Raw genomic sequence first — 27542 nt, 5'->3', positions numbered from 1 at the left:
AATCCTTCATGTTGTGTATCTTAAGAGTCTACTGCTGTGATCAAACACCATAACAAAAAAAGCCACTTGAGGAGGAAAGGGCTTATTTCATATCATGAATCATAATTTATGACTTAGGGAAGCGGGCAGGGAGTCAAGGCTGGAACCTGGGAGGCAGAAACTGATGTAGAAGCCATGGAGGAGTGCTGCTTACTGGCTTCCTATCCCTGGCTTGTTTGGTCTGCTTTCTTATACACACTAGGACTAGTATCCAGGGCAGCACTGACCATATGGGCTGGGCCACCCCAAACCAATTACTAAATAAGACAATGTCCCTACAGACTTGCCTACAGGCATGTGGACCCTGTGGTGGTTTGAATATGCTTAACCTAGGGAGTGGCACTACTGGGAGGTGTGGCCTTATTGGAGGAAGTGTTTCACTGTGGTGGTGGGCTTTTAGAGCCTCCTCCTAGCCACATGGGAGCAAGTCATCTTCTGTCTGCCATTGGTTGGAGATGAAGAATTCTCAGCTCCACCCGAGCCATGCCTGCCTGGACTCTGCCATGCTCCCACCTATATGACAATGATCTGAACCTCTGAACCTGTAAGCCAGTCCCAATTAAATGTTGTCCTTTATAAGAGTTGCCTTGGTCTTCTATCTTGGTAGCTGTTTACAGCAATAAAACCCTAACTAAGACAGACAGAAGTTGGTGCCTGGTACTGGGGTATTGCTGTGACAGGCCTGACCATATTTTTGTTTAGAAGAATGTGGATTTGAGTATGTCGGATTTCCAAAGCGGAGGCATGCTTTAAGTGGTGCTTATGGGCCATCCTAGTAAGAAGATGGAAGACATTGGTGCTGAGCGTGATTTGAACTGTGGGACCCTCGCTCAAGAGTTCTCAAAAGAGAAGCATGTTAGTAATGTTAGTATGTTCCCTAGAGACTGTTCTTGTGATATTTTGGTGAAGAACATGGCTGCTTTTTCCCCTTGTCTGGGGCTAAAGAGAAAAGATTCAGATTAATTAGATTGACAAAGGAAGTCTCAAAAAACCAAAAAGCCTAATTTAGACTTTATCCTGTGGTACTGTCTTCTGAAGAGTATTTTGATCAAGCATAGCAAGCTTAAAAGGCTGAAGCAGCTGCTACTGCTCAGGGAACTGAATTTAAAATGGCAAATCTTTTCCTTATTTTTCTTCAATAGCATTTGTTAACTGATATTCTCCACACTTACATTTAGTTCCTCATTCATTTGTGCGAGCTGTGTGCGTTATAAGAAAGGTCTCAGTTATAGATACTATGTTATAGCTATTGCCTAGGGGAGAAGGGGAAGCCTGGTAAAGAAATGTCACTCAGATATATGCATTGAAAGGATAAATGTTTTGTGGAACTAAATTTAACTTTCTTAAGGGTAGAACGCCTGAGGTTTTCAGTTTGATAGTTCAATATCGAACTCTAGGAAACTAAGTTGATGTGGGGTCTAAGACATAACCCACGGGATATTATCACGCTGTTCTCTGTGCTCCATCCCTAACATCAGGTTCACAGTGGAGATCAGAGAGGCAGGAAGGGAGGAAAGTCGTACATACAGAAGTAGAGGGGAGGGGAAAAAAGTGCAGCTCGAGAAGAAAATACAGAATTATACGGAGATAGATGAATGGATGGATGGATGGATGGATAGACAGACAGAAATATGGAAAGACAGATTCCATATATTATATATAGAAGGAAGGACAGGCTAAGGATCAGCCTCTGGGGACACACAAAGGAGAACACAGAGCAGGGTCCTCACCCTCCTACCTCCACTCACCAATGGCTAGGGTCATCACATGGAGATGGTTTCGAACCAATTTCACCACCTCACTCTTTTGAAGGGGGGTGGCTCGGCAGCAGATCACAGCTTGGCACCATGCAGTCAGCTCAAGGAACTGTCTTTGTAGACTCTCCTGCAGGGCAAACTCCAGGCTCTTCCCAGTGATAACAAGTCCCGCACGTCCCTGGCCCTGAGGGTCAGGGGGCTGAGGAAAGTTCTTTCTTGGTGATGCCAGCTCCGGAGACACCTGAGCTCTCTTCTGAAGTTCTTCCAAAATTGCACTCATCAGCATCCCACAGGCATCCTTGAACAAAGAGGTGGGGACAGTTAACCTCAGGGCACCACTGGAGAGCTGGCTCAATTTTTCATTCTCCTTCTTTCGCAATTGCTGGATCACGGCTGCCTGGGGTAGTGAACCATAGGCTACTGTCAAAGAACCCGCTTCATATCCTTTCAATTTTGCAGCTCTCTCATGGGCTTCTGTGAACTTGAGACCAGGTAAGAAGGAAGCACTGCAGACACAATTTTTACAGCTAAAATATCTACATGGGATGCAAAATTCCATCATATCAGCTGTATCTCTTCCCCAGAAGTGGATCTCGAGAGTCCTCGAGAGTCTCACGCCACCAACTACTAGCCGTTTGGCATTAAGCAAACACATCACCTCCCTCATCTGCAAAAGGCACACGTTGCCTCCATCCTAACACTGCTTCAAGGACTGACCAACTGAGATATACAGACGTTTTAGGCAGTGACTAATGTTTGCATCTTCTTTATACTTGACACATGAATCCTCTCGGAACCATTTGCTAAGGAAGTATAGGAGAAAATATTCTGGGCTTGGGACATCTGTCCTCACAGAGCTTGTACTCTGGTCAGGATGGTCTTAGTGGCCTTTATCACGCCAGCTTCGTATGCATCTGAAGCACCTGACACAGGAAATGCTTTAATGGTAGTTACCCCTTCTAATCTGTTTGGGATTGGTTCTGGCTGATTCAGAGACTGTACCTACGGCCTAACATCTGCTAAGCGTGTACTCTGAATGAGCTACACCCTCAGTTCCCTAACTCACTTTTCAATCCTTGTAGTGAATAAAGAAAAAAGGCACTTCCTGGTTAGAGACAGGAAGTCTCGTCAGCGCAGAGCATCTCCTGCTCTTGCAGAAGATCAGAGTCCAGCTCCCAGGACTCACTAGAGCAGGGGTTCCTCACCTGTGAGCCATGACCCCCTGGAGGCATCTAAGGACCCTTTCACAGAGGTGGCTTAACACCATCAGAAAACAGACATTTTACATTACAATTCATTAAAGTAGCAACATTACAGTTATAAAGACGAAATAAAAATGATTTTATGGTTGGGGGTCACCACGATATGAGGAACTGTATTAAAGGGTCCCAGCCTTAGGAAGGTTGAGAACAGCTGTTCTGGAAGCTCACAAACACCTATGACTCAGGTTTCAGTGGGATCCAACATGTTCTTCTAGATTCTGGGGCCACTATAGATTCTGCACTCACACATGCATGAACGCATGCCCTCGAGGACACACACGGGTACTCAACATCAAATATTTGCTGAGTGGAGTCTACCCAGGATAACTAACAAACAATAAACTTACTCAGGAAGTACTACAGTGAATGATCACTAAGTCTAGATCTGAGATCTAGAAATGGGAGACTTAAACTCATCTTGAAATAGCTTATTGATATAAGAACATCCATGAGTGATTTAAAAAAAAATAACTTTTAAGTGCCGATTTACCAAGCATCTCTAAATCCACAATAAAATACAAGGGACAAAGAAAAAGTCGGGGGCTGGAGAGATAGCTCAGTGGTTAAGAGCACTGACTGCTCTTCCAAAGGTCCTGAGTTCAAATCCCAGCAACCACATGGTGGCTCACAACCATCTGTCATGAGATCTGGTGCTCTCTTCTGGTGTGTCTGAAGACAGCTACAGTGTACTTAGATACAATAATAAATAAATCTTTTTTTTTTTTTTTTAAAGAAAAAGTCGGAACAGATACAAAAGCATGATGCAAAAGACTTAATGATCATATTATGCATAATTATCATGAGTGAGTTTGCACAGTGCTGGGGTCTTTAAGAGGTGGAGCCCTGTGGATGGTCATGGGGTCGTGACCATCCACGTGAAGGGATGGGTGCTGGTCTTTCACAATGAGTTAGTCTACTAGAAACAGACTAGTTCCAGAAGATGGGGAAAGAAGCTAGCATGGGCCTGCCTTACCCTTGTGCTTCCTCTCCGCCCAGAGAGCTTTCCAGCACTCACCATCTGTGCACATATACATGCCCACGGAATGCTCTCCACCATGGGACACCGAGCTGAAGCTATAGCTGGCACCATGCTTGTGAGCTTTCAAACTGCGGGCTACATACACCTCTTGTCTTCTATGCAGTCCTCAGCTCACAGAGTTTGTTATAGTGCCTCAGAATAGACAAAAGTCTAGACCCAGCTATACGATGGAGCTACCCAGCTACCTTAACCTTAGCACAAATTTGGTTCCATGTACCTCTATAAGCCATGAAGGAAACATCATATACACTTATCACAGACCCAAAGTACAATAGGAAAACTATTTATACAAATAGCCAGAATACTTACTAGCTTTTGAAAGTCAGAATATTCCATAGGAAGTGATGTTTACAGTGGAACATAAAATAAAACTCTTTACAGCATTGACATTGGATGCTTATAACCACCTCTGGGCAAGGGTGTTACCATCTATCACAGGTCAGGAAGAAGAGGCCACACGGGGCAGATAACTCCCCAAGGACAGGTACTTACTTGGTCAGGTGTGGTAAATATTTCATGTGACATGTAACTTATTCAAATGTCCACCCTGATGCTTAACGGGTGGAGGGGGGGCATTGGTGGTTCAAAATCTTTTCAAGTCAATCTGCTTTAACAACTCCATCCCCTTTATTTCTACAACCCTGTAGGTGGAACAACAATATGAACTAACCAGTACCCCCTGAGCTCGCGTCTCTAGCTGCATATGTAGCAGAAGATGGCCTATTCGGCCATCATTGGGAAGAGAGGCCCCTTGGTCTTGCAAACTTTATATGACCCAGCACAGGGGAAGGCCAGGGCCAAGAAGTGGGAGTGGGTGGGTAGGGGAGCAGAGGGTGGGGTGGGTATAGGAAACTTTGGGGATAGCATTTGAAATGTAAATAAAGAAAATAATAAAATAAATAAATAAATAAAAATGTTGGCTGCTATCAGGAGCACTATCTAAATGGACCACTAGAGGGCAGGATTGTGCTGAGAGCCTAATTTTAAAATTTATCATTTAAAAAAAAAAAAAAAAATTACTACTTCCCTTCAACTTAAAAGGGAAGTAGGTTCCAGTCTCAAGGTTTCACATGTAGTCTCATTTTTGTCTGTTTTGACAAATCCATAGTCATAAAGTTAGGGGGTGGAAAATAAAAAAGGAAGTTTATTTTAATGCTTGCATTCATCCATGATGCCTCTGAATCAGGCCTTTAGAAAAACTATGGCATCTTCCCAAATACAAGCAAGGTCACTTAGCAGCACAACATCAAGAAGCTACAGACGACTGGCTTTTCTTTTTCCTTACATCCATCCATCTCCTAATGCCCTATGGGCTTGGAGTGTAAGAAGAACATTTGGCTCACCACGCATACCTCACTTTGTGTATTGAGGATGAAGAGCTTGTCATCTGGTTCCAGGAGTCTGCATGCATAAGCTATGTTGACAGCTGTCTCCTGCTTGTCCCCTGTCAGCATCCAGATCTTGATGCCAGCTTGGTGAAGGGCTTCTATAGACTCAGGGACCCCCTCCTGCAGACGATCTTCAATGCCAGTAGCACCTGAGAAGCAATCGAAATTGAAAAACAAGGTTTGCCAGAAGCTGGAGCCAGTGAGAACTCACTTGACCATTAAATGAATCCTCTCCATGGGCCATTCAGTCCTGACCTATAGAAACTGCAGGCCAGACATAAAGAATAAAGAACCATGGAATTTATAAAACACACATTCTCTTTTTGGCTACTATTCTTATCAACAAATTCAAAGGCTGGTTCACTTATTCAGGTCCATAGACTTGTACTGAATTTTACCGTTCTATGAAACTCCCAGGGTTAAGGGCAGGCTCTTAAAAGAACATTTGGCCATAAGATACAGTGTCCTTTAGGGATGCTCTTTCATAGTGTCAGTTCAAAATGTCCTTGTCTGGATGCAGCCAGATGTGCTTTAGAATCCAAGTCTCCCCACCGGTAATGCAGCAATACATTTTCTATTTTGTAATACCCGTTAGTCACGCATATTTATACTTCCATGGAAAAACTTGCAGATTTTCATGCTAATTTGGGTATTAATACTAAAAATAGCGTTACCTCGGATCAGGTTTGACTTTGCTGCCAAATGAGTTTTGGCGCTAAGCCTCCTTTCCTTTGGAAATGCAGGTGAAGAAGCCTGCGTGTGAGCTGTTTACACTGTCATAAGGAAATGATTAGTATTTAAAAGGGAGCACAGCTATTGTACTTGACAGAGAGTAAATGAGACCGTGCTCCCCGTAAGAGAAGAACGGAACTCAGAGGCAGCGCTCTTGGTGTGTAGTTAGTGATGCTTCAACCAGAATCCACATCTCCGTGCTCCAAGGCACTTCTTCCGAACTTGACAGCTCCTCGAAATTCCTCAGGAGGTTCTCAGGAACTCCAGTGTCAAGGTCACGCACTAGACCAACAGCCCTGGAATTCCTGGGGACATGGTTCTTTGAGTGACTCCAAGGCACGGGTCAAGCTGAGACAAGAGGTGTTGGCTGTGTTTGTGCAGTTTAGGTTGGAGTCAGGAACGAGAAGAAGATACGATGCAGGTACAGAATAAAGGACGGGGAGCCTATACTTCGGGACACTTGAGTTTCTGGCTTGCCAGTGGATGCCTAAGCCTTTGAGCGTGAACAAGACACTGCACGACTCTGTGATCTGCCTCTTCTGAATAAGATGCATGTTTGTTATAAAGATTTAAGAAGACAACACGTATTTAAGGTTTTACCCAATTCTTTGCAGGACAGTTGCAAAATCCTTCTCTTGGACCGGGGTGCTCTTGGACCGGGGTGTGTGTTTGACTTTGTAGTAGGCGTAGGATATTTAGGTTTTACATCTTCCTAAGTGTGCCCACTCTGTTCCCACCTGAAGTGGAACTAGGGTCTGAATGCACTTGAACGTGGGATGAGATCAGAATGGACAGAATAGGGAGAACCACACATGCTTAATAGATCAACGTGGCTGGCTGGGCTAGGTGGTGCTTGCCTTGAATCCCAGCACTCGGAGGCAGAGGCAGGTGGATCTCTGTGAGTTCGTGGCCGGCCTGGTCTACACATCTAGTTTCAGAATAGTCAAGACTATACAGAGAAACCCTATCTCAAAACCAAAACAAACAAAAAATAAAATAAAAATAAGGTAATTAAATTAGAAAAAAAAAAAAAAAGATCAAAGTGGCTAAAAGGGACAGAAAAATAATGGCTTTAGAGACAAATTGTCTGCGCAGGCGATGCAGTACCATTTACCTACCAAGTAACGTGAGTTTGTTTTCTAGTCTCATGGCAGACTCAACTAGCAGCTCCTCCCTGTTGTCAATGCTGGTTTCAGCTAGGAAGTGATTCCTCAGCCACTCTGCATATTCCGTGTCACTCATGACCTAAGAGAGGAAGAAAAGAGGCTTGGAGGCTGCCTATTTAACCATGCAAAACCCTACCAGGACTAACACTGGACAAAATTCCATGCAACACCTTGGTTTCTAAATTCCACCCTATGGGCATCATCGTATCTGACCCATATTCCTTCACCTGATCCCCAAACTCTGACCATGTGTATGTGACCCTGATGATAGAGGGACATCACAGCTTCCTATCACTGGGAAATTTTAAGCATTATCTTTGGTGAAAGCAGGTTACCTATTAAACCAGTACAGATGGTGGAACAGGCCTCTTATTGCTGGTTAACTCTGGCCACAGCCAACAGCACTTCAGCTGTCTTCTGAAGATTAGCTCTTAAGGTTAAGTTTCAGAAAAGGTAACAAGAAAGGCGCCATAGAGAAAACACAGGAAGGCTATCGTTCTATCAGAACTTACCCACAATTCCTGGAGAAGGAGCCAATGTCTTCCTCTCTTTAATCGCCATAACAGATAAATTTGTATTTCAGGTCTTAAAACCAGGGTCGAGAGGGGAGAGCAAGGCAATTTTTTTCTCTGATACACTCATTTTTGCTTGGAAGGTAATTTGATTTGGAAAAATATAACATCTATTGGAATACATGCGAGTGAAAAGCCAGAGTTGGTTTGACCTTGAATCCCCCATGCTTCCTACAATTGTATCATAGAGGCATTTGATCTTTCCTGGTTGCCTGGGTCTCTTGGAGGTCCACAAGAGAGGCAGCCCTGATTTGCCTTCCACAATAATTAAGAATATAATGTGGGTGGTCAGGGAGAGGCGTTGGCAATAACAGCCCCCAAAGCACTTCTGGGCTCTGCTTAGTTCTTGTATTTAACTTTTCATTTAAAAAGGACATATCATGCACCAAGACTGTTTTCCATAAACAATAATCAAAACTGGGATAAAAACATCTGGCAAGCTTACTTGGATTGCAAGATCAGTGTATGAGCACATAAGGAAACAGGCCAAACGAAACTACCAAGACTTCACAAGAGGAAAATGAAGGCTGCTCTCAGCATACATTTTTTTTTTTTCAAATCTCATTTAATGCTGATGAACAGGAAGAATGTTATTTACAAGGTTGAGGCGGAGGGGAAGATAATAAGATGTTGGGGTTTTTACTTCTAGAGAAACAACTGTTTACCTTCAAGGCCACTCAGTTATACGTAGAATGGAGAGGCTACAAAAAAGGGACCCTAGTCGGGGGAACTTCTCTGATACCTGAGTTTGGGTCTGATACACACTCATTTTCAGTAAGGATGGGTAACCAGGAGAAGCGATAAGATGGGTGCAGCCGGCAGTCTCACCTTCTTTGCAACACACAGAGTGCGCAGCCCTCGTCTGGCATACTCGTCCAGGTGCCTCTGCGTTCTCTCCCTTATTATCATCTGTTGTTCTTCCAGATTTGTTCCATCTGAAACCAGGAACAGAAAATCATTACTCCTGCCAGCCTGTCCAATTAGACTATTTCCCCCTCTAAAAATGACAGTTTAATCCATAAGACACAAAAGGCATTTTAGCTCTGAGTCTCAGCTGTGTGCCTAGGAGGGAAAACAGCCGTATAATTCTTCTCTTGGATTCTTTCATCCTGCATGGAGGAAGCTTTGGTTCAGATGCTGCTGTGAAGGGCCAGCACTCTCTAGCTTCTCCAGGGCACTCCTCTCTTGCTAGGCATAGATGCTTCCAGAATTTCACACAGACTGACATTAAGCCTCTTGGGAACCCATAAAAAGGTGAAATTCTTAGACAAATGGATGGATCTGGATGTGAGTGAGGTAACCCAACCACAAAAGAACACACATGATATGCACTCACTGATAACTGGATATTAGCCCAGAAGCTCAGAATACCCAAGATACAATTTGCAAAACACATGAAACTCAAAAAGAAGGAAGGCCAAAGTGTGGATACTTCAATCCTTCTTAAAGGGGGAACAAAATACCCATGGAAGGAGTTACAGAGACAAAGTGTGGAGCAAAGACTGAAGGAATGACCATCCAGAGACTGCCCCACCTGGGGATCCATCCCATAAACAAGCACCAAACCCAGACACTATTGCAGATGCCAACAAGATTTTGCTGACAGGAGCCTGATATAGCTGTCTCCTGGGAGGCTCTGCCAGAGCCTGGCAAATACAGAAATGGATTCTCACAGTCATCCATTGGATGGAGCACAGGGTCCCCAATGAAGGAGCTAGAGAAAGTACCCAAAGAGGGCAAGGGGTTTGCAGCCCTATAGGAGGAACAACAATATGAACTAACCAGTACCCCCAGAGCTCCCTGGGGCTAAACCACCAATCAAAGAAAACACACTGAGGGACTCGTGGCTCTAGCTGCATATGTAGCAGAGGATGGCCTAGTCGGTCATCAATGGGAGGAGAGACCTTTAGTCTTGTGAAGGTTCTATACCCCAGTATAGGGAAATGCCTACTGGGGTATAGGCATTTTGGGGATGGGGGAGGGGTGAGGGGTTAGGGGATTTTCGGGGAGGAAACTAGGAAAGGGGATAACATTTGAAATGTAAATAAAGAAAATATCTAATAAAAAGAAAAAAGATTTAAAAAAAAAAAAAAAAAGAGGTATTGTGATGCCCGTTTTCCCCAAAGACCAAATAGGTAACTCTGCAGAGGCTCAGCTAGTGATGGGTTTCAGATGTAAAGAAGCCAAGGTCTCAACAACCCCTGAGCCTGTCTGCCTTCCCAGCAACCCCTGAGGCCCGCGCACATTTTTCCTTTTCAAGTGTGGGAGTAGCTGGGACTCCCCAGTCCATCTGACCATCACCATGGCAACAGTGTAAACCTACCCGAGGAAGCCATAGACAGCAGCTCCATGATCACGGAATCAGCGCCTTTTGTATACACCACGACTTGTTTGGAAAGAGGGTGCCGGACCACCACCGACATTCTTTTCCTTACTGAGTCAAAGGGCAGGATGTGTAGGAGTTGAAATGTTAATGAGCCCAAAGCTGCAAACTCCACCATGACCTGCTCTGGGGTCCGAGACTGTAAAGTGCAATGATAAGCTCTGGCGGCATACACCAAGGCTGCTTCATCTGGACTCTCCGCCTCATAACACAGGTTGGAAGCCAAGGGCGGTGGTCCATTTAGGGCTTCCGCGGAGCCGACGCTGAGTCCTAAGGCACTGTTTTGTGCCTCCGTTTCTGTACAGCAAGCTGAGTTACTGGCCTGGGGGATTTCATCCATTTGGGAAGACTCGTCCTCCATAGGAGGTGACAGTTTTGGTCGACTAAAGAAAGAGATTCTGCTCACAAAGGCACAGGGAGTCCCAGAGGATGAATCCTTCCCGCTGGCAAGGGATGGTGAACTTGATCTCCGGACAGACAATTTCTGGAAGATGTTTTTAATCTCGTCCAAGGACTTGATGGGCATTCCACCCAGTGAGGAGAGCCCAATCTAGGAAAGACAGTAGAACAAGTTCTCATTAACACATCCAAAATGTCGTTACAATTCTGAAAGTGTTACTACCGTCTTAACTGCCAATCTGATTTCTCCTTACAAATTCCATAGCAAACAGGAAGGCAAATAAAAGCCACCAGGAAAAACGATGCTACACGTGATGACATTGTACATTTCTGTAACGATTAAGGAACAAAATGCTAATATTGGATGCCTTCATCCCAGCACCTAGGAGGGAAAGCAGGTTGATGTCTGAGTTCAAAGCTAGCCTGGTCTACAGAGTGAGTTCCAGGAGAGTGAGAACTATACCGAGAAACCCTGTCTCAAAAAAGGAAAATAAAACAAAAGGAAGAAAGGAAGAAAGAAAGAGTTAATTTTACACACATACAATAACAATTATAACCAAATTGAATCAGGCATAGTAGTGCTTGCATATAATCTTAGCTCTTAAAAGACAGAAGTAGAAGGACCCCCAAATTCAAAGCCAGACTGGGTTGTTACATAATGGGACCCTGTCTCAAAGAATCAATTATGAAGCAATTAATCACCATTAAAATGAAAATTCAAGTTAACTAAATATTCAATGTTAAAACAAAACATCTTCTTGAAATATATTTTTAGAAAAAGTTTATAGAGCATGGATAGATTAAATAGTTCAGTGCTTGAGGAGTATTACAGGAAAAGTTCAGAAATAGTAAAAAATAAAAATAAAACAAAAATAAGACTACAAATCCCAAGACCACTGATGGGACGTAACTAAAAAGCTAACAAAGTACATTTTTCTTTTCCCTTTTTATAGTCCATAAAAAGTTACCTTGACACTTATAACAAAACAGGCCAGTGCATGAAAGTCAGTTAAGAGGAACTTACCCAGGTCAGCACGTGACCTTAACTAGTTGTTAGTATACAATTTGTTCTCAGTTGTACCTTGTCTTCTTTTATGCTTTTAGTATCAGGGATTAAGCTTATAACTTTCTGCCTATCATGAAAGATCACCCAATGGATTCTAAAATGTATTCATACAAAAGTAGGGGAGAATCTCAACATTTTCTTCAGTAGCTGACACTATGATTTTTGGGGGGAAGGCTGTCGCTGGTCAGAGACTCAGACAGAAAGGAAAGCGTGCACCCGTCACTGTGATATCTTTGTACCTTTCACTAGGCTTCCTTTCTCTCATTACCCTAAGAATCTGGGAGCAGCAGGGGCTCTTTATGCCCATAAAGAGTTTATTCTAAGAGGTAAAGCACAACATCCTCTAGGAATAAATCAATGATACCTTGTAGAGAGAAAAATGCCAAAAATTACCAACTTTGAAAATGGGTGTAAAACATCGTGTGGTACATTTTCTTCAAAACCTCATTTATTCTCAAATTACATAATCACTTTTTTTTTTTTTTTAAGACCATCTTCTCATATTTAACACTGTGTTAAATACGGTCTCCGATCAGGCGCAGCTTAATTGAAAGTGAATTACTTTTATGTTAAAGTTCCCACCTCTGAAGTTGCCAAAAGAAAATGACTGGTTGGGAAATTAACATTTAATTGGATTTTGCTGTAAATTGAATTTTAAGTGGATGTGTGGGAAAGGCAAGATACACCATGATAGATCACCAGTGGTTTTTCTTCTTAACTGGAAATAAATTTTCCACGAGCTCTTAGGCACAACTACACTAAACAACTTCTGAATCCTGGCACATTATACTCATATTGGGTTACACATAGATTGAGCTAAAAGAGAACCTAGCTGGCACGTGAAGAAAGTTTGTCATTGTCATGGTGATTGAACTAATGTTTCATGTTTTGTTTGATGTCATGCACATGATGTTGTAGGTCTCAGAAGCCTCATAGGCAGCTCCAACTTAGTGGGACAATGAAGGCAATGTACAAGTTCAGAGTAAGCCCAGAGTCCTACTGCCAAGGCTCACCCCCTACCCTTAGCCCCACCCACACACACTGGTTTTGCAACACTGGTGAAATCCTCCCAAGGCATCCGTTACAATGCAGCAGAACAGTTTTGGTTATGAGCCTAGCTTTTTAACAGCTCTCCAGCCTCAGCAACGGACAGAAACATGCAGAAACCCAAATGATGGAAACAGATTCAGAGACGCACAAGCAAATGTTAGGCTGAACTGGGGAAATCCTGCAGGAGGGGAGGAAGGATTGGAGGAGCCAGAGAGATCAAAGACATCACAGAAAACCTACAGAATCAACTGACCTGGACCCATAGGGGCTCATAGAGACTGAACTGCCAGCCAGACAGCATGCATAAGACTGACCTAGGCCTTCTGAACATATGTAACAGATGTGCAGCTTGATCTTCATGGGAGACTCCTGACAGTGGGAGCAGGGGCTGTCTCTGACTCCATTGCCTGCCTTTGGGACCCTTTCCCCTTAGTGGCCTCTTCTAGACGCAATAGAAGATGTTATCTACTCTTACTGAGACTTGCTATGCTAAGGACGGTTGATATCTATGGGAGACCTCCCTGCTTCTGAGGAGAAAGTGAGAAGGAGTGGATAAGGGTTGAGGGGAGACTGGAGGAGACTGGGGAGGGAAAACTGCAGTCAGGATGTAAAGTAACTAATTAATTAACACAGTCCTAATTAGTTAATTAGCAATTTTAAAATGCAAGAAGAACAGAGCAAGAGTGCCTAGCTCTCGAGGCTTTGAGAGCACTAAACACATTACGACCAATAACTATGTTAAGTGCAGAGCCAAGAACAAGTCCCGAGGAAATGGTATACACCTGCTATTCCTGCTGCGTTCTTATTTATTGTCTTCACATATAACAAACCCAGTACAGATGCCTGTAAACCCCATATCGTCCCCGGCAGAGAAAACCCTCCTTTAAATTTACCTTTTGCCGAGGTTGGTTTGGGGCAGAAACCACCACCGTGTTGCAAATTGCCAGTGCAATAAAGAAGTCCATGATGTACAAGGTCTCCAGTGATGAGCTCTGCAAGGTCCCATCCAGTCCAGTGAGCAGCTGAGGGGTAATCTGGCTAAATTTGTCTAAAAGTCTGGTATCTGGTACCACGTCTGTTTCCTGAGGAGACAATATGATCAAGTATTGCTATTAACATCAATAACTTCTACAATAGGGATTTAAGTGAAGCATGAGATGGCAAACCAAATTTTCATTTTTTTCTACATTTACTTATTTCCACATGTGTCAATGTGTGTATATGTGTGTGTGTGTGTGTATACTCATGCATGTTCTGAGGCACACATGGAGATCAGAACTGATTTAAGGAGGTTGGTTTTCTCCTTCTACCATGTGGGTCCAGAGATCCAATCCAGGCAGTCAGGCTCCTCAACAAGTGCCTTAACCCACTGAGCCATCTCACCAGCCCAATAAATTTAATTTGTGAAGTTTAATTCATATGATATCTTGAGAAACAAAACAATAAAATGAAGCACATATGGATAAAAGGGAAATCTATATTTATGTTTTAAATGTTCAGTTAGATAGGAGATAGAAACACCACCTTCTATGAAAATCTAAGTGGAAAGGACTCTCACTTTGACATACACAGCACTTAAGTATGTATTTTATTGTGCTTAGAATTCTACCATGACTGTAGTTTACTCAACAACTGATGAACACCAATTGTTTCAAAAGTGAAATTTAATTCATGTCAGAGAATTAAATGAAATATTTTTTTGCCCAATTCATTTGTATTATTAAAAACAACTTTCTATAAGAAAAAAAAAATCATAAGCAGGCTAGGAGACTAATTAGCATCCCACAGCTAGGGCATGTACAGCCAACTTTCTCATCAGCAAATACGTTTGGCAACTGTGCCTTCCTCTTCCTGGTAAGGATGTTCTCTAAGAAGTCCTGCCGCCAGAGTGGGATGCGGTGCGGCACCCCAGTTCATCGGGCAGAGTGCATCTCAAACTCACTCAAGAGTACCACAAACATGTCGCCGTAGAAACCTCATTTTCACACGGTATCATTTAGTCTGCTTCGGAGAGTACAGCTTAGAATCACAGCCCTAAAGAAGCACCACTGTGTTACAGGAAGTCTTGTATGCTGATAAGCAAAGCACACGGACCTCAGAGAGGCCAGGAGATGCACCTGACAGAAGAAAGTGCAACAGGGTCCTGTGATACTGTACTCACGCGACCATGACAGGGATAATGTTCATTCTCAACTGGACTGGATTTAGAATTGCCTAAGGAAATGGGTGTGTCTGTGAGGGTGTGTCCTAAGGAAATGGGTGTGTCTGTGAGGGTGTGCCCAGGAAGGTTTAATTAAAGAGGAAAGAGCAATTATAAATGTGGGCAGCACATCCCATTAGACCTGTTCCTAGACAGAATAAAGGACAAGGACCAGCAGGGCATCAGTCCTGCCTCCTGACTGGGAACCAAGTGACCCGCTGCCTCAGGCTTTCTCCCTGCCTTGAGGGGCCTGTATCCTCTCAAACTCATTGCTCTTATCAGGAATTTTATTTAAAAGTCAAGTAGAAGACTGGGGTACCGTAGCTAGTGTTTCTGCTCTGGCCTTTGGTGAGAGTGATCACAGGTTTAATGTGAGAAGCACAATGCTGGCAATTACCCGCTCTACACTCATGTCTCAGTTCGACTCTGCTGACAGCCAGCCAGGGGTAAGGGGTTCCTTTGCAAGCCTTTCTTCTTTCCTTCCTTTCAAGTGACACAGACTCTCCTTTCAGATCACCAGGGTCCATGACAGCTTTAAAATTCACCTGCTATGAGCCATCACAACGAAGTCTTAGATTCTATCTAAATTCAGCAAGTAGAGGACTATAAAGCTGAAATCCTGTTCTGTGAGCGTGACAGTAGAAGCAATACTAAAGCTAGGGAAAGTCCTGCCTGTGTATTCAGTCATGAAAGAGATACTCCTGTCAGTGGGACGCTGCGGATAAGAACTGTCAAAATGAAACTGGGTCTTTCTAGATACTTGGCACTGCAGAAGACACACTGAAGCCACCATGAAAGAATATAAACAAAAGAAGAGCTCTCAGGAAGATGTAAGGAGGCATCTGCATCAAGATGACGCTCCTGAAACAGAATGCTCCACTGACTGACAAAATAACTTAATCCCTCATGACTAAGAGAGCTCTTGAGTTGAGGAGAGGATGCAAAGCAATCTGTACAATTTTGATCTAAATGACTATATCCATAATTATTTCCCCAAGAGCCATCTTTGCCATGGCCTTGGTATATAAGTGAACATTCATTCCCTTGCTGTGCTAGACAACCGTTACCATCTTACATGAAACCATGCCTGTTTATCCGAAATAGCTGTGTTTAAACAGTGTCTCTGCAGAGGTTAGAAGTCTCTTTAAGGCAAGGACCACATTCTCCCGATCTTTAAATCCCTAACCCAGCACGTGGCACATAAGGAACCCAAGTTTCTTGTACACTACTATCAAATACTTGCTGGCTTTATATTCTATACAGAGAGGGTAGAGAAACAAACAAGACTGAGTCACTGCCCTTGGAAAATAAACACACGCTCCCACTGGATCTCAACCAGGCATCTGGTCAAGACTCAGAGAACATTTCTGCTCATAATGAGATTACAGAATCAACAGCACAACACAGATAACACCAGTGGTTCTCAGCCTTGCTAATGCTGTGAGCCTTTAATACAGTTTCTCATGTTGTGGTGACCCCCCCCCAACCATAAAATTATTTCCATTGCTACTTAATAAATATAATTTTGCTACAATTAAGAATCATAATGTAAATATCTGATACGTAGGCTATCTGAGATGGGACCCCTGTGAAGGGAGCATTCCATAGTTCCCTAAAGAGGTCACCACCTCCGGCTGTGAACCTCTGTTCTACACTGCTTGCAAAGCCTTGCCAGTTTCAAGGTGGATGTCACAACTTTGTTATCAACTTGTGTGAAGACTCTGGATGCATTCCAAGTTCGTGTTCGACATCAGGACTCAAATGTCCTACTTGACTGACGGAATTCTACTTCCGACTTTTTTTTTTCTCCTGTTATTTTTCTCCCCTATTTAGATCCAAGTTAAGTGGAAAATCTGGCTAGACTCCCTTTACTCTCCCTGCTATTTGCTGAAGCTTTTGTATGGCTTCAACACAATTTAAATATTGTGTTTTCAAATTGAGAGTAACAGGAACCGACACAATTGTTTCTACAAACCTCTAAACATCCATGGTTTAATAAGGGAAAAAGATACTCTGTTGGGCTGATAGAGGTGTGCGGGCAATGGTAAGACTGCCTAGTCTCCTCTCTAGCCCTCCTGACTAAGGTTTTACTTCATACCCTGCTGACACTGCAGCTCCAAGAATTTGCTGCTCTACTTAGGTTACTTTGGTTTTTATGGAACAAAAGCCTTTTCCTGGTCTCCTCTAAGTCCTACATGCCACGCACCTGAAGGAAAAATACAAAGGCCACACACCCTGGCTTTTTCCTGTATGCCAACTCGGTGACCCAGCAGTTCCGAGGATTTGCTGTGCCCTGTGTGGTCGCCCACTTCCCTCCTATGGGTCACATCTCACGGCCTTTTTCAAGACACTTGGCGTTCACACAGGCACTCTTAACCCAGGCTTCACAGATGGGCTCCTAGAACCAGATTCAGAACATATTTCACACTGACTTTCTTTAGGTCAAGGATTATGTCTTAAATCTTAAGCTCAGCTTGTAAGACTCAAGAGAGTCACATTTCACGGGATGACCACTTTATCCTATTTATAACAGTGTCACTTTGCAAGACACAGAACAAAAACAAGCCGGGGATGTCCATGTACACGAGGCACCGGAGCAGGGGCAAGTAAAAACAAACAAGCTGTATGAGAAGACTGGGTCTGGTCATCAGACTCAACCAACCACCTTCCAAAATACTGCTGTGAAAATGAATGTGGCAGGCACTGTGCTGTGTGCTAGGATTCAAAGGTTAAAAAGTCTTTGCTCTCAAGGTTGTCAGGTACAGAAATAAGGCCAGTGTTACGCAGACAAGCGGACAACGGAAAAGCACTCAGAAAACATGGAGGCTGACAACAAAGAGTCAGAGAACTCTTTGGTACAGCCCTCCCAGATTTGATAGAGGTGAGAAGATGTCTCAGACAGAGGAGATGGCATAGAGAAAGCCACAAGGGCTTCCAGTAGCATCTATTTGTTCCCACAGGAGAGTGAGGCCTATTGAGAAAACAGAGGAGGGGCAAGCCAGCACTGGGCTACCACCAACTAGATGTGAGTTAACACTTGCTTACTTTCAAATGTGCAGAAAATGTACAAGTGGAGTGGGTGACTAGCAAGGACAGTATCATTATATATATATATATATATATATATATATATATATATATATATATGCATATATATTTCTTTCTGGCATATGGTTAAAATGACTTTAGAAAAAAGGTGCATGAAGAAGGAAGCCTACGTGTTTGAAAACATATTGCTAAATAAGAAGTTGTACTGTCAGGGGTGTTATCTCCTGAGTGCTACAGAACTGAGTTGGCGGTGGCTACACCATTACTGCAGGTGCACATTTCACAGCAAGTTTGCAAAGAGCCTAGAGATGCCCTGTAGGCTTTCTCAAGTCAAGAGACATAGACACCCAGGGCCTGCTTATGCAATGTATCTACCATGAAAATCAGGCAACGACCATAATGTAGCAACAGTTCTGGCAGCCGCTCTACTCATGGTGTGCTGGCTGCCTGAGTTATTACTGACCTCACAGTGGGAAATCTCCATCTTGGTTAAATACAGGTGTTCATGAAAGATGGAAGGCTAAGAAGGCAGTGGACATTTTAGAGAGGTAATTTTAAATTCCGTGCGAGTATTGATCTCTAATTTGTTTACACAATCATCTTTTCTGTCTCCCATGTTCTATGTGATCCACCTCTTCTGCAGGAATACGGGTTTGTTCATAGGGATAACTAGTCAGTTCCTAGGAATTGTCCCTGGGTCTCAAGCCACTTGTCGAACTCTGGAATGAAAATACTGGGAAGTGCCCTTCGTGGAGCTAGAGATGAGGAAGGAGAACTAGTTTGGGTGGAATGCAGAGGAAGATCAGAAAGTAATAAAAAGACACCAAAAGACCTATTAATTAGACAAGCACACATGTCTCCAGGATAATTCTGGTTAAGTCTCAGTGGTTCTTAGAGTTGGCTGCTATCCCTATGTCAAGATAGCCTTCTTCCGGCTCTGACATAATCAGTTCTAACCAGAAATATTTTACTTTTTCAGAAATGATACCCGACTTCTCAACACTGAATTACCTCAAATCTCAAATGCACAAATCTCAATTTTGTATTTTTTTTTTTTTTAAACTTACATGTCACCATCACGCTGAACTGTAACCATGTCACCTATTTTGCAGACAAAGAAAGGCAATGTTGTCTGGGCTATGATACCAGGGAGTGGCTCTGTCCAGAGTGCGGTGATGACAGTTACACTTACCATGGGACTACTGAAGGCAGCCTGTCTGGAATGAGGCACTTCCCCGGATCCTTCTGCGTCTCCTACAGCAGAGGTGCTCCCGGAGAGGTGAGCCGGGGGTTTTCCCGGAAGCCCACTGTGAACTGTCCTGCAGCCCTGGGCTCTGGGTCTCGCCACGTTGCTGAGGGAGCCGCCGAGAGTGTCTGCGCGTTCCTCCTCTTCAGAGACAGCTTCCTGATAGGACTCGAGCCTCCTGGCTGTAGGATAAAATTCACCATCTGAATATTGCACGCTGAATGTGGTAGCTCCTAAGCCTTGCACACCACCTCCTTTCTGCCCTGGCCTCCAAATTCTCCCCATGAGAATCCATGGTCAATAAACCTCCCCCATCCTTATTGAGGAAAGAGGACACAGTGGATTAGGAATTGCCTTCCTTTTCCATTCTCTAGGTCTAGCCTTGTCTGCACCTCTATCCACGCTCTTAGTCTACCTCCCTAAGGCGATGCACAACTCAGCCTTCCTCGTTTTAAGTGCCAAGCCCTCCACTTGTGATGCGGATCCTGTCCTCTGCGTCCTCAAGCACTTCTTCTTCACATCTGAGTCTCAGTACACCAGTCACCCCTCAACCAAGTTCAGGACTTTCTGTCTTAACTCTCCATCGACCTCTTCTCAAGGTCACCTTCAAGCTCCATCTTGCAATGCAGAGCGGATTGTGTGTGTGTGTGTGTGTGTGTGTGTGTGTGTGTGTGTGTGTTGAAGGGAAATGAAATTTAAGATAAAATTTGAGGCCTGATTTATGTAACTTATGTCAAATAGTCCAAAGAAAAAGTTGTTTGCAAGCTTAGAAGCCTGAGGCTGAGAATATAATGGAACAGGCCCGGGCACCTCCAGACAGGTCTGTTGTTAAAACATTCCTGGGGGCAGCTGGGCCTTAAAGACAAAAAAAAAAAAAGGAATGCAGGAACTTGTCCGGGCTATCTTGGCTGAGTCATCAGCCACCTAGTTTGAAGTTATATGTTAACCAAATGTTCCACTGACCTAGATAAGCATCCGCCCCTCAGGTCTCCTGACATCCTGACTTGCACGTAATATTCTGCTGATGTGTAATCGTTTTCTGCTGATATTTAAATGAGCCAATTGTGTGAAACCGTGCCAATTCCTCCTAGCCCCCGACCCTCTCCCTATAAAAACCCCTAGCTATCGAGCCTCATGGTTGATTCCTCTGTCTCCTGCGTGAAATACACATCGGCCCAGAGCTCCGCCATTAAACTACCTCCTGTTTGTACATCAAGAAGGTCTCTCATGTTTCCTTGGGTGGGCCCTTTCCCGAGACTTGAGTGGAGGTCCCCGAAAGGGGGTCCTACAGTGTGTGTATCTCATTTGAAACTTTAATAATAGTCAACTCCTCTGGAAATAACTCTTTAGGGCTTCTGGCATCATTCTTACCTGTTTTCTCATCTACCTTGATGGCACTCACTGTTTAATGTTCCTAACTGTCTTTTATACATGTTTATTTATTTGTTTGTATGCATGTATGTGTGTTTGCATGTGTACCCTCACACATATGTATGTGTATGTATGTAACAGTCAGAGAACCTTGGGTGTTATTTCTCAGGATTCATTGTTTTAGTTTTTCTTTTGTGTTTTGAGACAGGGACCCTTACTGGTTTAGAATTCACTGTGAAGCCAGGCTTGGTGGCGCAGGCCTTTAATCCCAGCACTCGGGAGGCAGAGGCAGGTGGATTTCTGAGTTCGAGACCAGCCTGGTCTACCAAGTGAGTTCCAGGACAGCCAGGGCTATACAGAGAAACCCTGTCTCGAAAAACCAAAAAAAAAAAAAAAAAAANAATTCACTGTGAAAGGTAGAATGCTTGACTAGAGCAAGCTCCAGGATCTATCTGTCTCCACTTCCTCCTGGTGGGATGTGGGTTCTGGGGATAATACTGAGGTCCTCATGCTTGCCAGACCAGGGTTTTACAGACTAAGCTGTATGTATGTATGTATGTATGTATGTTTGTTGTGGATAGCCCTGGGGCTAATTATATTTGATGTTAATTCCATTCTCCTGTGAGTGGCTTCGAACAAGGAATGAGTCAGCACTCAGGTGATTTCCTGTAAACCTGCTTCCCACCTTAATTTGTAAAATAAAGGAGATTGATTGGGCAGATAAAAGGGAAGGTGGAGCAGAAGGTGGGGAGAGAGAAGAAGGAGAAAATGGAAGAGGGAGAGGATGCAGAGGAGGAGGAAAGAGAAAATCAGAGCAGAAGCACATGGCCTGGAGAAACCACAAGTTCTAAGGGGTCTCATAAGCTGTGGAAGATGGTGGTGTAGCGGTAATCTGCCCAATCTAGGCACACAGCATGTAATCATATTAACTGTGTTGTGTTTTCATTGCTGGGGCATATTTGGAAGGAGATTTACTGCAACAATTGTCTTTTTGTTACATTAGGGGTTGAACTTAGAGACTCAAGTATCTAGTGAAGTACTCTGACGCTACGTTATATCCCATCTCCAGTAACCTTTCTTCTCATCTCTCAGTTACTTGCAAACTTCAGGACTGCCTTCTCCTCTCCATCTACACACCTCTCTCTGGTGTTCTCATACAGTCTGATCTTTGAAACAAAATGTCTCTGTGCACAGCCCATGAACCTGTGTACTGGTTTCATGTCAACCTCACACAAGCAGGAGTCACTTGAGAGAAGGAAACCTCAGTTGAGAAAATTCCTCTAGAAGATCCAGCAAGCCTTCAAGGCATTTTCTTAATTAGTGATTGATAGGAGAGGGCCTAACCCATTAAGGGTGGTGCCATCCCTAAGCTGGTTGTCTTGAGTTCTACAAGAAAGCAGGCTGAGCAAGTCAGTAAGCAGCACTCCTCCATGACCCCCGCATCAGCTTCCGCCTCCAGGTCCCTGAGCCAGTGGAGTTCCTGTCCTGACTTCTTTGATGATGAACTGTGATGTGGATGTGTAAGCCGATTAAACCCTTTCCTCCTCAAGGTTTTTTGATCATGATGTTTCATCACAGCAACAGTAACCCTAACAACTAGAACAACCTGTATCTTCAACACTGACCTCTTATTAGAATCAAGACTCATCCATGCAACTCTCCACAAAACTCTTGCCATTGGCTAGCCACAAGGCTCTTGTACAAGATGGACAGTGGTATGGCTCACATCTTGACCTCCCTCAGGTCTCTCCATTTTATCAGTGAAGACTTCTCAGGTAGGGCCCCATTATTGGCAACTGATTATATTCTTGCCATTACTACACACTATATACCTTTTGTTTTTATTTTTATTGCCCTATAAAATATACACTTTCAATGGTCAGAGAAACTCATGTTTCATTAATACGTTCTGAAAGTCTAATGCAGTAGCTCATAGGTACTCAAGAAATACTTCAGGAATAAATAAGTAAATAATAGTAACCTTAAATTCCACATAGCTACAGTTGGGCTATTTCCGATTCCTCTTCAACCTTTTCTCTGGGCTTCCTCATCTTCGGATAACAATACTGTATTGTCTAAATGGTTATCAAAAACCTAGACTCTGGATCCCTCACTGCTTTTTCACATCCAGAGGCTCACCAGCACATGTCCATTACACATCAGATACATGCCCTGAGTGTTCAGACCTATTTCCATTACCTTAGTCAATTTACCATCATCTCTCAACTGAACTAATTCAGGACCTCAAAACTAGTCTCTCTCCCCCTTTCAAATCTATTCCTCAAATGGCAGCTAGAGTGACCTTCTTAGAAGTTAAAGCAGATGAGATCATTTCCTGATGGCTTCAGGATTCCCTCAGAATAAACTCAGGATCTCCGTTCTAGCTTAAATAACTCAGTATGATCTAAAGCTCCATTTTTCTTCTACATCGGTAGTTCGCAACCTGTGGGTCACAACCCTCAAAAGACCACTGGAAAACACAGATGTTTACATTACGATTCATAATAATAGTAAAATTACAGTTATGAAGTAACAATGTAAATAATTTTACGGTCAGGGTCACCACAATATGAGGAACTACATACACTAAAGAGACACAGCATTTGGAAAGTTGAGAACCAGTGCTCAATATCCTCAGTATAACTCAGATTCAGCGGCCTTACTTACTTTGAAAGTGTGAAAGCTCACTACAGCATGAAGGACTGTAGAGCAGTTGATCCCTTGGACTGGAAAGTCTTCACCATTCGGATCTAGACTCTCTAATGTCCTCTTTAAGAGGTCATGCTTAGCCATATAGTCCAAACTAGTCATCCAATCTTCAAATGTCACATCATTTTATTCTAATTCTCTGCCATGTCCTGATCACTACTTATCTATGTATGCATTTGTGATGACTTTCTCCGATAGAATTCCTGTGAGAGTAGCTGTGTGTGTACTCTTACCTATTGTTAAAACGCGCATCAGAGGAACAGGCAGTGAGAAGAGGCTGGTAGGGTTGGTGGTTGTGTCTGTTTAACCAAACAGCTACTGGATAAGCTATAGACTGGAGTAAATTGGTTTATAACGTATTTTCACATTTTATTTATTGTAATAACTTTGCCATACTTTTAAGGGAATGAAAAGCCTAAAAAGCAATATGGTAGCTTGTTTGTTGTTGTTGTTTGTTTGTTTGTTTTCCTTTCTGTTGTTTGTTTGTTAAGACAGTCTCATGAAACTCAAGATATTGAGCATGCAGCCAAGGATAGCCTTGAACTCTTGATCCTCCTGTCTCCACTTCTGAAGTGCTAAGATTATAGGCATGATTCAACTGGCTTCCAATACACATGCATTCTTTCTGAAGACCTCTAATTCTGATGACCTCATGTTTTATACTTTTCATTTTTTCCAAATGATATAATTTCATATCTTAGGTTTTCTCTGCACTGATCTAGATGGTCATGCCACTTTTTGTCATAATTCTATTTATATACTGTATTAAATGTATGGGTTTACAAATGCAGAAACATCCTAGCATCTCTGAAATGAAGACCTCTAATGTAGATATCAGCTCCCAACTAGACTATTCATTAGGTATTTATACTTTTTCAGTACTAAGTAATACTATACACCAGACCTCTGCTTTACTGAATCATTTTGACATTCCTGTGAGTGGGAACTACCTTATAAGAAATAAACTTTATTAATTTATCACCTCACATAAACAAACCAGATTCGTCTTAAGACCAGATTTATTGAATGTAAGAGCCATGATTCTGTGACCTAATGCTATAATGTTTCTAAATATAGTCACATGCATGAGCATGGCCAATTTTAACACGTCAATCTCCCCTGTCAAATTTCTATGAGCGCAATATTTTTTAATTTTATACAAGTATTAGGAAAACAAATAATGGATGAATAGGTATATAAATGAAATATATCTAGTATTAAGGGAACTCTGTGGGTAGAGAATGACAGCTATTATAGTTATTTATTTTCATCAAAAGTCATATATTTGTGTACACACACATTCATTTTCATCTTCAAAAGTCTTTCCTCTGGCAAGAACTATTGTTTTTCTCTGCACATGAGGAGATTAACAGAGAGACTGAATATCTAATTATGATTAAACGGCTGACTAGAAAGCGAGCAGGAGCTGAAATGTAATCTTCCTGCTTCTAAAGCCAGGAGTCATAACCCCTACCCCATAGGTCCTGAACTCTACACAGTTCTAAGACGTCCAATAATTGGTTTTTGTTTGTTTTCTTTCTGTAGTATGGCTGGAACTGTGGAACTTTTGGCAATGGCTACAGGCATTCAGTAGGTGGACATTAGATATGTTTGTCAACATTTTACTGTGTACTTAGCTGTTCCTCTCAACAAAGAATAACCCAATCCAGTGAGGGAATAGTGCTGAGGTTGATAAAACTTGGAATAGCTCAAGAAATTTATGGAGAATGAATTCTCATTTTTTTCTTTTTTTCTTTTTTTTTTTTTTAAAAAAAAGGTTTATTTATTTAATGTATATGAGTACACTGTCGCTGTCTTCAGATCAGAAGGGGTCATCCAATCCCATTACAGATGGATGTGAGCCACCACATGGTTGCTGGGAATTGAACTCAGGACCTCTGGAAGAACAGTCATTCCTCTTAACCACTGAGCCACCTCTCTGGCCTGAAATGCCACTTTTGAAACAACCAAAATGCCTCAAAACCCACATAAATGGGTTCATGAAATTTCTCTGAGCCATCACTGAGAGAATGAAGAGCACATGCTTGTGTAAACTAGTAGGACATCAAGGAGCTCAGATGTCACTGTAGGACAAGCTTGCTCAGTAAGTAGAGCTTCCGTAATGAAATGGAACAGAATGACTCAGCCTTTACTCATATTGTGGAAAGTTCTACCAACATATAGGTCAAGAGAATTACAGTGTGATTCAGAAAACAGAGTGACTCAGGCTAAACTTCCAGGCCCAGAGAAAACTGTATCAAAGATGTCTGTGAAAAGCCAAGGTTGATATCATATTGCAAAACATAACATACTGAAATGATGATAAAGACCTTTAACTTCCATAGAAGAGCTTCTTTTTAGTTCTGTGAAAGTCTTGGAAAGGGCAGGAACTCTTGTTTTCTGAGTCACTGAGGAAACAGTCTGCTATTGTTCTCTGTAGCTAAAGGTAGATCAAGAGTTAAACAAATTATCTTTCTTGCTTCTTTTGCTTATTTAATCCCTAATGTGTTCTTTTGCCATTTCCTTCTCAGATACTCCCAAACTTGCTCATGGCCTACTACTTGCATTGGTTTAATATCTGAAAGAAGTAGGTCTGAGACTAAAGAAACATTAGCTTATCATAATTTACAATGTGCTCTCTAGAGGGCTGACACCAGGACAAACATAAAAGAGTCAAAGATGCTTCCTCCTGCACATCATCCACACATCTTCCTTCATACCATCCGCAACATCCTTGGCATCCCACGTTTCACCTACTTGTAAACAGCGCATTCAGCCAACCTTCCTCCAACCGAGTCATCCAGTATAACTGATAACCAAATCTCTGCTCTGAACTAATTCTCCACACATTCCCTGCATTCCAAGAATGTCTAATGTCCTGTCTCTAAAATACCAAATTGCATCCATGCAAAATGCATATCCAAAACTATCTGGCTGCCTGAAAGTCAAACCAAATTTAGAACAAGTATTTCCACTTGTGTGCATGTATGCGTATGTGCATAGTCATGTATGTGTGTGCATATGAAAATGCGTAAATGTATGTGTGCACATGCACATTCACGAGTGGAAGCCAGAGGGAGCTGCTTTAATTTTTGAGGCAGTGTGTCTCACTGAACCTGATTGGTCTGGATAGGTTGGTTGGCCAATGAGCACCATGGGTCCAGGGAAGCCATCTTTGTGCCTCTAGCAGTGAGTTTTACAGATGAATACCAGCACATGGGGTCTTTTGGGTGGGTGCTGGGTGATTTGAACTCAGATCCTCATACAGGCATTTTACTAATGGGCCATCCTCTGATCTCAGGAATATCAACATTAGTATTCAATTAACATGCTATTTTTATAATTACACATGGGTCCCACAATGGGTCATGAGCTACTTAAGTGGCAGACCTGATTCTTCTTTTCAAAACAATAATCAAAAGTAACAATAACAGCAATTCATATAGAAGGACTTTATCTGTGCCCTGCCCTGTGCATCTCTGCGCAGATTATCTCAATGAAGCAGATACTATAATGGCTGTTTTCTCTCCCTGATGCTCAGAGACATTATGTATCTTGCTGAAGCACACAGACTTTGCAGATGGCAGAAATGAGATTCAGGCTTAAGGAGCCTGGTTGCATAGTCCTTATTCTTAGATGGTGCTCCCCAATGCCTCCATGGATCAACAAACTTACAAACTGTGCATTCTAAAGGAGACACATGCCAGACCATCCCAAAGGAAGAGATCCCAGAACCATGCCTGTCAAAAGTTCATCCAAAGAAAGGTCCCGAGAAACTGTCAAGGGTACAGAAGCCCCTGTGATGGCGTTTACTGGCATTCCGGATGTCATCCTGAGACAGCCAGAGACATAAGAGAAAACCAAGGGTACTCTCAGAACATGAAGTTCAGGTAATGATGATGTATTGATACATCATTAATTCATCAATTACCAAAGGCATGTCATGACTCATGTTAACAGGAAAAAATGGATACATTAAACCTTCTATGATGTCATTGTAACTGTTCTGTAATCTATAACTATCCTAATGTGAAAAGTTTTCAATAGTGCCTCTCTTTCTCTTTCTCTCTCTCTCTCTCTCTCTCTCTCTCTCTCTCTCTCTCTCTCTCTCTCTC

At 42.7% G+C, this 27542-nt stretch overlaps 1 protein-coding gene across 1 annotated transcript in view; it reads right to left on the bottom strand.

Annotated features, from left to right (window-relative positions):
• The window catches only part of Atp10d (ATPase phospholipid transporting 10D (putative)), a 90116-nt gene that overhangs the window by 15771 nt on the left and 46803 nt on the right, over positions 1 to 27542 (bottom strand). The window contains exons 9-15 of the mRNA XM_029545017.1: positions 19294 to 19529; positions 13747 to 13935; positions 10279 to 10888; positions 8784 to 8890; positions 7336 to 7462; positions 5450 to 5634; positions 1788 to 2094 (exon numbers count right to left, since the gene is read on the bottom strand). Of these exons, the coding sequence (XP_029400877.1) occupies positions 1788 to 2094; positions 5450 to 5634; positions 7336 to 7462; positions 8784 to 8890; positions 10279 to 10888; positions 13747 to 13935; positions 19294 to 19529 (1761 nt within the window). The remainder of the gene's footprint in view (positions 1 to 1787; positions 2095 to 5449; positions 5635 to 7335; positions 7463 to 8783; positions 8891 to 10278; positions 10889 to 13746; positions 13936 to 19293; positions 19530 to 27542) is intronic.

This window comes from Mus pahari, chromosome 13, assembly GCF_900095145.1.
Source record: "Mus pahari chromosome 13, PAHARI_EIJ_v1.1, whole genome shotgun sequence".
Classification (NCBI taxonomy): Eukaryota; Metazoa; Chordata; class Mammalia; order Rodentia; family Muridae; genus Mus; species Mus pahari.
This window is presented reverse-complemented; position numbering and strand designations above follow the sequence as displayed.